General features: G+C 52.3%; 1 protein-coding gene across 1 annotated transcript; it reads left to right on the top strand.

Moving 5' to 3' along the window:
- The first annotated feature begins 3,329 nt into the window (after window positions 1-3,329).
- CHST14 (carbohydrate sulfotransferase 14) lies at window positions 3,330-5,308 on the top strand. The gene has a single exon (XM_058026469.1). The coding sequence runs from the start codon at window positions 3,342-3,344 to the stop codon at window positions 4,311-4,313; it is 972 nt and encodes a 323-aa protein (XP_057882452.1). The 5' UTR covers window positions 3,330-3,341; the 3' UTR covers window positions 4,314-5,308.
- The last annotated feature ends 5,887 nt before the right edge of the window (window positions 5,309-11,195 follow it).

The raw sequence follows: 11,195 nt of genomic DNA, 5'->3' as shown, positions 1-11,195 counted from the left end.
CCCAAACTGATGTTTTTTCAATAAACCTTCTTTCTCTTGCTCAGCTTTTCCAGAGGCCTCACCCATTTGTCCTTTTTGCGGTTCTTCAGACCAAAATAAATATCTGATCTCACCCCAAAGGCCAGCAGAGCCTTGGCAGGGCATTTGTGATGACATCAGTGTCCAGCCTCACTCCGAGCTGGAAGGACAGGGATGTCCCTCAGTCTTTCTTTCCAGCCCCTCTGGGAACTGGGCTTTTCCTTGTCACACTGACACATATTCCTGATTTCTGGCAGCCAAGGTGAGTTCTACAGCTTTCCTTAAACTTGTGTGTGCATAAATGCTGCTGGCTCAGTATAAGGTGGTTGATATTATAATGTAATATAATAATAATAATAATAATAATAATAATAATAATAATAATGTATTTTAATGTTGTTTTTCTGCTCCTGTGAGTAAACAGTGAGGAAAAGGCCCAGAGATTTACTGCTCCGGTTACCCAGGGTGGAGGCTGTGGTGCTCTTAAGGTGAGTATTGGGGTTTGGAGGCATTTTGAAGAGGATTGGGAAGTACAAAAATCTTTTTGTACCTGTAAGTGGGAATTTTAGGGATGAGGCTGCTGCTCCAGCCCCTGGTAGCAGATCACACAGAGGCCTGGCAGAGCATTTCCCTGGGAAGGGCTGTGTGGGTTTCCCTTCTCCCACAGAATGGAGAACCAAACCCTTCCATCATTGCGGTGTGTTGTATAAACTTGTAGGCAAACCACAGCAGCCTGAAGCTGGATTTCCTCGGTGACATTTTATTTGCTAAATGTGCTTTTTCTGAAGGAATGGATCTGTCTGGGAAATATATTCCCATAGTTTTGCACATTCCGAATGTGAGGCGGCTTTTAACTGCTTTGGAAATCAAATTAGTGCTCACTCTGGGTGTTAATTAGGCACACTGAGTGTAACCACAAGTAATTTTCCCTGGTGACACAGGGTTTAGCCCTGCAAACCAGCCCCTGAACCCTGTATTTGCTTGGCTGTGCTGTTCCTGTAGAGACTCTGCATCCCACCCCATGCTTTTGCTCTTCAGACCAGTCCTTAAATCCAGGTTCCCTTTGGAAAATAGCCCCTCTGACCTCGTGGGCAGTTTCCTGTTTCTCTGCATTTCCAGAACCAGTGGATTATCCTGTATAACTGCTCCTGACCTAGAGATATTAGTGGGGAATAGGAACAGAAAGGAATCAGCAGTGCCAGACTAACACGCCTTCGAAGAAATAAAAATTCCCCTTGGCTGCTTTGGAGTTTGCTGCAATCAGGCTTTTTCCCCAGGAGAGGGATTGATTTTTGTCTCAGTGACACGGATTATATATGTTGGCATGGTTTCAGTTTGGGCTGGTGTTGAGATCGGATCAGGACCTGGCCTCTGAAATGAGAGCAGGAATCTGATAACACTTCGTGTGTGCAGCTTTGCTGGTGGCAGGTCGGATATCGGTCTCTTCCTAGAGCTAATGCTGTATTTACATCCAAATAAAACTGGGAAATGTGCAATAATCTAGCTGCAGGCTCTCACGCTGCGCTCCAAGTGCTTTGTCTGCCTTGGCTGACAAAATGCTCTTGGCTCCTGATCAAAGGAAAGTAAGTGGAAGCTGGTTTTCTCTTGATGTTAAGAAAGCTCCTGACAGAGAGTCCCTGCAAGGCTGGTTAAGAGCCCAGGCCCCGTGGTAGGCTAGGAAAACTCATTGAAGGAAACTGCGGAGAACAATGGCAGTGTGGGATGACTTGGGAAAGGGCTGTGTGAGGAAATGGCATCCTGATGGCTGGGTCAGTGCCGCGGGCAGCCGGGGGATGGCCTGGAGCAGCAGGTGAGCGGCTGGGCTCATTCACAGAGGTGCTCTGGGGGAAATGCCTGCCGAGAGTTGGGAAATCCCTCCCTCTGGCTCTCGGTGTGGCACGGTCTCCTGGCTCAGCACAGAGCCAGTGTCTGCCCCTCCTCCAGGGGCTAAACCCGTGCGGGAATTACAGAATTCTGGAATTCCTTAAAGTGGAACACAATGCCTCATTATGGATAGTTTGGCCTGGTATTATAAAAGCCATCCATTATCACAGCACAGGGCCACGGAAGCACTGGGATGTGAACTGTGCTGCCAGCACCTCGGAGCAAACCTGGTGCGTTGTTTGAAATGACACTTCGGTGTATTTTGGGATGAGAGCAGTGTGAGTGTTGCTCAGGCCTGACTGACATCCCCACATGCCGAGGTGCTGGTGGAGGGATGGCTCTGGACTCGCTCCAGAGATGTGATCAGTGGGAATGAGTGCTCTGAGGAGCAGCCGAGGGAGCTGGGGGGCTCAGCCTGGAGAAGAGGAGGCTGAGGGGGACGTTCTCACTCTCTACAGCTCCCTGACAGAAAGGTACAGCCAGGTGGGGGTCAGGCTCTGCTCACAGGGAACAAGGGACAGTACAGGAAATTACCACAAGTTGCACCAGGAGAGGGTAAGGCTGGACATCAAGTGGAAATTTTTTTTCGTGTAAAGGGATGTTGGTGCTGGAAGGGGCTGCCCAGGGAGGCGGTGGAGTCCCCAAACCTGCAGGTGTTCAAGAAAGGACTGGACATGGCACTCAGTGCTCCGGGCTGGGTGAGAATCAGTCACAGGTTGGACTCAGTGGTCTGCAGGGTCTTTTCCAACCTGATGATTCTGTGATTCAGTGATTAGAGAGCTGGAGCAGCTTTGCTCTGGAGATGAGCTGGGATGTTCAGCCGGGAGAAAACTCTAGGGTGACTTCAGAGCCTTTTCCAGTGTCTAAAGGGCTCCAAGAAAGGTGGGGAGGGACTTGGAACAAGAGATGGAGGGGCACGACAAAGAGGAACGGCTTCCCACTGCCAGAGGGCAGAGTTAGGTGGGAGATTGGGAAAAAGGTCTTCCCTGGGAGGGTGCTGAGGCCCTGGCCCAGGGTGCCCAGAGAAGCTGTGGCTGCTCCTGGATCCCTGGAAGTGTCCAAGGCCAGGCTTGGAGCACCCTGGGCGAGTGGAAGGTGTCGCTGCCCACGGCACGGGTGTCACTGGACATGCCCTGCGGTCCCCTGCAGTCCCGCTACTCGGTCACCCCGTGACTCCGCCGTCCCCGCCGCAGGGCCCCGGCCGGGGCGGGCTCAGTGCGGGGCGGTCCCGCCGCCTCTTCCGCCCCGCGCCGTCACGGCGCCCGCCCCGCCCCACCGAGCCCGGCTCCCCCCGCAGCCCCGGCCGAGCCGGCCCGGCCCGGGAGCTCCCGGCCATGCAGCCCCGCGGCCCCGGCCCCGCCGAGCCCCGCCGGGCGGTCCCGCCGGGCCGCAGCCGGGCGCGCTCCCGGGGCGCGGCGGGCGCGGCGCTCCTGCCCTCCATGCTGATGTTCGGCGTCATCCTGGCCTCCAGCGGGCTCCTCCTCATGATCGAGCGCGGCATCCTCGCCCAGGTCGGGCCGCCGCCGCTGCACCCGCCCGCGGGGCCGTCGCGGCGGGACGGGCGGGACTCGGTGGCGGAGCTGGAGCTGGAGGTGCTGCGGGACACGCGGAACCGCACGATCCGCGCCCTGTGCGGGCAGCGCTCCATGCCCCGCAGCGTCTGGGAGCTGCCGCCCGGGCAGCGGCGCACGGTGCTCCGGCACCTCCTGGTCAGCGACAAGTACCGCTTCCTCTACTGCTACGTGCCCAAGGTGGCCTGCTCCAACTGGAAGCGCATCCTCAAGGTGCTGGACGGGGCTCTGGAGAGCGTGGACGTGCAGGGGAAGATGGACCACAAGAGCGACCTGGTGTTCCTGGGCGACATGAAGCCGGAGGAGATCAGCTACCGCCTGAAGCACTACTACAAGTTCATCTTCGTGCGGAACCCGATGGAGAGGCTGCTCTCGGCCTACCGCAACAAATTCGGGGAGATCAAGGAGTACCAGCAGAAGTACGGCGTGGAGATCGTCCGGCGCTACCGGAAGAACGGGGGGAACTCGGCCGGCGACGATGTGTCCTTCTCCGAGTTCCTGCAGTACCTGCTGGATGAGGACGTGGAGCGCATGAACGAGCACTGGATGCCCATCTACAACCTGTGCCAGCCCTGCGCCGTCAGGTACGACTTCATCGGCTCCTACGAGCGGCTGCACGCCGACGCCAGCCACGTGCTGGAGCACATCCAGTCGCCGTCGTTCGTGCGCTTCCCGGAGCGCCAGGCCTGGTACAAGCCCGTCACGGCCGAGACGCTGCACTACTACCTGTGCAACACCCAGCGCCGCCTCATCAGAGAGCTCCTCCCCAAATACATCCTGGACTTCTCCCTCTTCGCGTACCCCCTGCCCAACATCACCAGCGAGTTCTGCCGGCACTGAGCGGTTCCCGTCGAGAGACGGCGGGAATTCTGCCTTGGCCACAAGGATTTGCCTGCACGGCCCTTGCTGCTGTGTGAAGCACGCTCCTCTATGCATTATTTACTGATTTTATACTTTGCAAGCACTGTTTGTATGAAATACTCTCTACTGCCTTCACTACTTAGGATCCTTTTTGTACCTCTCTGACATTCCCGTGTACATACGCCACTGGCTCGAGTGCAGTAGCTTTTGTATCTCTATTTTGCTCTAAATCCTTTTTTTTATGCCACAACGTGGAGAATTCCTGTAAGGAATCTGAGAAATTTATATATTTTAAGTATTTTTGTTCCTTTTTTGGGTTTTGTACAAAACGTTGGTTGAATTGAGATCGTAACGTGGCACTTGATGCACTAAAAATTAGTGGTGTTAAACCAGTTCTGAGTGGGGTTTGGGTATAAGTAGGGAAAAAAAAGTAAACCAGTCCCTGTTTGTTCTTTATTTTTTCATTGTAGATGGTACTTAAATGAGGCTGGTCATTTTTTCTGTGTCAGTAGCATCTCTGGTCTTTATTTTTATTTTTATTATTATTATTTACAATTGAAATATAATTAGAGTTAGGATAACACCCCTTTTTTGGGTGATTTTGGGAGTACAACTATTTACCCAACATCACGTGTCAGATGCAATATCAAGCCATCCCATTCTGCTCTTTTCTCTGAATTGAAGCAATACAGACTCGGGATAAGATCAAAGCCCATCCTGTTCCTTAGGATGGAAAACAAATCCCATGGGCCACGTGGGTCTCTGCATGGAAACCACTGTGGAAAAACCATTTCTCCAGCCATGTTTGAAAAAAATGGCAATTTGTGGATTGATTTTTCCTCCTCTAATAGCTGTGCGTATCCTTTTTATAGCTTTTCTATTTAATTATGGCTCTGAAATAATAAAAGTTTGGGAGATAAGGCAGGATGTTGTTCCTGGGAGGCTGTGTCCTCGTTTCTAATAAAGTTTTTATATGAATTAGCCTGTTAGTGCTTTTTCTTGGGATTGTTTGTGTCCTTGGGGAGGCCTCTACCCCTCATGCTGAGCCACAACACAAAGGTGGGATGAATTGGTTGTTGCTGTCGTGGTTAATTAATGTTTTAATTGCCAGAGCAGCATCAACACATGGAGAAGGAATACATTGGAGCCCAACACGTAACAGGACACAGGGAAATGCGATGAAAAGCAGCAAAATGGAGCAGCAGCTCTGGAGTTAGTACAAAGTGATTTTGGAGCTGGCAACTTCCTGGGATTCGTCTCTTAATTTTCTTTCCCCATTTTTAAGGTGTTTTCTTCAGGATTTTAACATTGTCTGAAAGAAGGGCATGGAGCCAGATCCAAGCCCCCTTTTGGGGTAAGTGGCCAAGGACAGTTTGGGCTGAGGGATTTTTACCTTTGCCGAGGGGCCCGTGGCTGGATATGAGGGCAATTGCTGGAATATTCATGGATTTGAGCTCCTGGCCATGTCCTGAATCTGTGGTAATTGATCCCAGGCCAAAAATGGGTCAGAAATTGGCTTTTCTCTCTCTGTGCCCACTGTGAAAACAGCAGCATTCCTGTCTGTCCCCAGGGGTTTTGGTGCCCGGTGCTGGAAGAACTAGAGATCTGTCCTCCAGCCAAAGGCACCAGATCTGGCTGGGAATCGGATTTTGGGTTGTAAAACAGATGCTGCTGAGGGGGGGCGGGCTGAGCAGTAATTAAACCTGACCTCCAGGTCTCCCTCACTAGGAGTAAGTTGGTGAGACTTTGCTATCTTTGCTTCTGGGAACATTTCCCGCTCGTTTGGCAATTTGGTTTTTAATTAAATGTTTATTTCTCAGTAGTTTTAAAGGTTTATGCTGCTTGTTTGTTTATCTGCTGCAGCTTCTGTTCTCTATATTAAATTTCTGTCTCTTGTCTCCTTAATCTAATTTACTGTGCACAGGATTTTGCTTTTCTCAGACTCTCTCTCTCCTTTTCTGAGCATCAATGATCACCCTTTTCTCTTGAAATAAGGCAAACAGGCTCCCACTCCTTGTACCTTCCCATGAAGAGGATTTTAATTCAGACAGAGCCTTGTAGCTTGGAAAGAAGTTTGTCTACAGGTCAGCAAAAGTGAGAAATCTATCAGGTTTCCATTGTTTGGGCTTCTTTTTATCTGTGACCAATGGTACAATTATCCGTGGCAGCTTTGTACAAGTAGAGTGAAAAAAAGTCAGCTCCCTCTGCAGCTGTATCATTTCTTTCCTTTGTCAGGTGTTTCTCCAGGGTGGAATAAATCAGGAGGAGATTCCAGAGCTGACAGCAGGCGCCGGAGGTGAGAGGTGCTGAGCAGGATTCAGCCATCCCCTGGAGCACAGGGAAAGGGACGACAGCTGCAGGAGCAGGGAGGAAAACATGAAGTTCTGAACTGGTTTGGATCTGCTCCAGGCTGGCAGCTCCTTTTCCCACCTTTCCATCCCTACACGTGCAGTTATCACTCAGAATCCAAAGGGAATCTTTCCTCTTTTGAATTCTATTTTGTTAATCCTCAGTTCTGCACTGAGTGCCCCAAACTTCCCTGGTTTTGACATCGGGGTTTCTCCCTGCTTTTTCCTCACTTGCTTATTCCAATTTTTTGCTGATAAATCTCATCCCTGACCCCGCTGCTCTCATGTTTTCCCTGTAGAACCCTGTCCAAGGATGTGGAGTCAGCCCAACAGTTTAATTCCACCTGATGACACAGAAATCTTCTGATTCCTTCTGAAGTACCACAATGTTACTGTATTTTGTCATTAGTCACTCCTTCTCCTGCTCAGTTTTTGGAATTTGGAGCTGGTTTGGTGTTCCCCTGCACACCAGGGAGCGAGGCAGGTTAGGAACCTTTGCTATTCCAAAAATCTCACTTGACGTGTCATCTTCTTTACTAATTCCAACATTACACCTGCAACTGCAAAGCCTTGTTCCACACTTTCCAAACCCCAAGCTGTTGGCTTTTGGCAGCGTGACTCTGGGAAGGGGTTTGGAACATGTTCCCTCTGGTCCCCGTGCTCAGCTCAGGGTGTATGTCAGGTTTCTCCTTTTTCCTGTGGATCTTGTGTGGGTTTTGCAGGAATACCCGACTTCCTGGCCAGGCACTGGGGCTGAAATAAACACATTAAGGCTGCCAGTCACCAAGCTGGCTGGTGGCCATGACCCCGGCTCTAGCGGGAATAAAGCTTTGGGAATGGCGGCGGTGCCAGGGACGGCTGCCCTGACGCCTGCAGACGGCATCACACCAGCCTGGCTTCTGCTCCTCTTGGCTCCCAGCCTCCCTCCTCATGGACGAGGGTCACCACGGGCTGTGCACCTTGCTTGGAGCACCAACATCCTTGGGATGTTCCTTCCCTCGCAGGCAGGGATTTCAAAGTGCCAAAAGAACGCGTCTCCAATGGGTCTATTGTGTGTCGAGATATTTTGGTATTCATAGAATCCCGGAATGGTTTGGGTTGGAAGAGACCTTAAAGATCGTCAGGTTCCAGCCCCCTTCCATGGGTGGGTGTGAGAGGGTGTCAGGCACATCCCTGGATGAGGCTGTTTGTAAGGCAAGGAAATGAGGAAGGCTGGGATGAAAAGCGCCGTGCCCAAGGGCTGCCCCCGCCCTGCACCCCTCGGCTTTTATCGCAGCTGTTTTGCATGTGAATGAGAACTTTCCCACTTCCTCCTGGGGCTTGAATTGGCGAACGGGGAGTTGTTAAAAAATCTCCAGTCTTCAGCCCCGACAAAGGATGGTTGCCATGGAAATAATGGAAGTTGCATCGTGAGCAAAATATGTCCAGGCCCGGCGCCAGCAGGAGGGAGGAGGGAACACCTTGTCGGTCAGGAACCTTCTGCCAGGCCCATGTGCCTCCACGTGGTGCTCCTTGTCCTTGGCAGTTTGTGCTTTGGGTTAAAAGGGGAGAAATCACAAGTGTCATGACTGGATGGGAAGGGCTTGTAGAACTTCACCTGCTCTTTCCACAGCGCTGGTGCCACCAAATCAGCAGAGCTGCCCCACATTCAGGATCCCAAAGGAACCGAAGCTGGAGTCCCATCTCAGGTAACAGGCAGGAGTCTACTGTCTCAGCTATATCCAACCTCTTCTTCATGTCCAGGAATCTTCCAGGTCTGTTTTCCACTTGCCCATACAGACAGACAAGGTGGCTTCCTTTTCTTCTGGGGAAAAAACACCTTTGGATTTTAAATTCTCCAAAAGCCTTTTCTTTGCAGACCCACAGTTATAACCTGCATTTTCTGTTGCTCTCAGCAAATCTTAAGGTGATTTCGAGCCAAGAGGCTTGAGGAATTTTCTTTATACCTCTCCAAAGTGCTAATGGGAGCCTCAGAATCCTTGCTGAGCTATGAGAGGGACTAAAATAAATCTCCATCAGGGTTTATCCATGAGCTGCAGAGTTCTTTGGTGAGGCCCAGAATCAGTGAGGGAACTGCACCTTTCAGTGGCTCTGGTGAATGGTATTTGCTGGTGGGAGCTGGAATGGGGAACACCAGGGCACTTTGGGGCCTAAGCACTTCCTTCTGCTCCCCTGAAAGCACTGGGGACTTGGGAAGAAGCTCAAAGCAACCAGCAAAATCCTGTTTATTGCTGTTGGGGAGCATCAGGTGAGCAGGAAAACAGGGATGTGGGAACCAGCAGCAACACACAGGTGCCTGAGGAAACCCCTGGTGAAGCTGCCACTGTTTGATGGAATTTTAAGGTGCTAGAGTGAGGAGTAAAGGATAAAGAGCATGGTTGGGTGTAAAGCAGAATTCAGAAGCTTCAGGCTCATTTCTAACCTGGGAAAGGGCCAAGTAGGGGAAAGCAGCAAAGGCCTGAGATTTAAAATGTGAAAACATAGTAAATGCATATAAATATCTGGATCCCCATGCTACTTTTTCTTCCCATACCTCAATCCCACCTCCTGATCATTGGCAAGTCCAAGTGGATGTTAAGCTGATGAGAAGCCCAGCGAGCCCGACCTTTGGGGAGAATCCAAAATGCTTTGGGGAGATTTTGGTGGGAGCAGACCTTAAAAATCCTCCAGTCCCACCTCCTGCCACGGGCAGGGACACCTTCCACTACACCAGGCTGCTCCAAGCCCCATCCAGAATGAAGGTGTTCTGCGGGAGGCTTTTGGGGGCTGGGGCTTTGAAGGAAGCAGCGGCTGGGATGAGGATCTGGGGACACTTGGGGTGGCCGTGGAGCCATCTGGTTTGTGGCAGAGCCCTGGCAGCAGAGCAGGGCTGGGGGGTCCGTCCCGCTGAGTGCTCACAAAGAGCCCCCTGGAGCCAGGACCGCAGGACGGCAGCAAATTCCTGGCGCTGACGGGCCATGCTGCAGAGACCCGGATCCGAGGGCACCGCCGGAGCCTTCCCTAGAGCAGGAACCCACCCTCCTCCGCTCGCTGCTTCAGACAATTCCGCATAAAACATCGCTTTCACCGAGCCTTGCAATAGCGGGGGCGAGCCCTGCAGCGTTGCAGTGGGTCTTTGAAGACTGTGAGTGGTAAATGTCCCCCGGGGGGCTGGGGCAGCTGCCTTGGTGGGGACACGGTGCCACGGCCCCATCCCGGCCTTTCACATCCCTCCCCTCCCTGCCCCAGCCTGGGATGCTCCCGCACACCCCATCCCTGCCACCCCTCTGATGCTCCTCCGCCTGTTTGCTCTGTTTAACACACCCGGCCCTGCCCGTGGCTCCCAATTCCAAACCTGCCCCCTTGGAGCGTTGTCTTTCCGGGGGGGCTCTGCCAGCTGCTCCCCCATCCACAGGCGGCCCCGGAGGGCTGGGCAGAATTCCCGGTCCCACAGGGACTGCTGGCAGGAAGCAGTCTGGCAGACAACATGTTTAGAGGAGACTGATGTCTCGCAGCCACCGAACCATTTAATTGCCAATAAACACAGCTCACATGTAAATAATTATGGAGACCCAGGAACTGTGTCGTCTTCCGTGGAAGGAGGGAGCTGTCAGCCTGGAAACACCCCATGGCAAAGGGAGAAATTAAGATTTCTTGTTAATGCAGGAGGGATGAGCATCACTAAACCTACCTGGATATTTCCCAGTGTTGCTTCGGGCTCAGGGTGGCCCAGGAGGTGATGGTTCCTGATGAACTGAGAAGGACCAGGCTGTGCCTTGGGGTGAGTTTGAGGGTAAATCTTGAAAATTCATCCATTTGATTCACCAGGCTCTCGTTGCAACCCAGCGGGATTATTGCAATATCTTTTTTTTTGGCCACATTTTTGGGATAAAGAGCTAGTTCAGAACTTTGGAGATTTATCAAAATCCTGCACATTTTCAGCAATGCAGACTTTCCCTTCAGAGCCCTGGTAAAATCTGTAGGGACCCTTTGTTCCCCTGCCAGGACATCCCATCCCATCCCATCCCATCCCATCCCATCCCATCCCATCCCATCCCATCCCATCCCAGTCCCTGCCTTGAGCAAGGACACTTCCCACTAGACCATGTTGCTCCAAGCCCTGTCCAAGCTGGCCTTGGACACTTCCAGGGATGGAGCAGCCACAGCTTCTCTGTGTGATCTGTGCCAGGGCCTCATCACCCTCACAGGGAAGAATTTCTTCCCAATCTCCCGTGCTGCCCTCTGGCAGTGGGAAGCCATTCCCCCTCGTCACTCCAGGCTCATGTCCAAAATCCCTCTGCAGCTCTCTGGGAGCCCCTTGAGGGACAGGAAAGGGCTCCAAGGTTTCCCTGGAGCCTCAGGCATCCCCACTGCCATCGTTCACCCGCTGAGGCTGCCCTGGTTCCATTCCTGGAGCGGGAGGGTGTCACCACTGACAGAGCCCCCACTGTCACCGCCAGAGAAGCCGCCGATCCAGTCATTTGGCTTTTCCCAGGGGGGTTGATGGTTCCTATGGCAACCAAGAGCCGCTCGG

This window comes from Melospiza georgiana, chromosome 6, assembly GCF_028018845.1.
Source record: "Melospiza georgiana isolate bMelGeo1 chromosome 6, bMelGeo1.pri, whole genome shotgun sequence".
Classification (NCBI taxonomy): Eukaryota; Metazoa; Chordata; class Aves; order Passeriformes; family Passerellidae; genus Melospiza; species Melospiza georgiana.
This window is presented reverse-complemented; position numbering and strand designations above follow the sequence as displayed.

What these genes read in the sequence shown, in the direction of transcription:
- CHST14 (XM_058026469.1), top strand. Translation starts at nt 3,342, where the DNA reads ATGCTGATGTTCGGCGTCATCCTGGCCTCCAGCGGGCTCCTCCTCATG.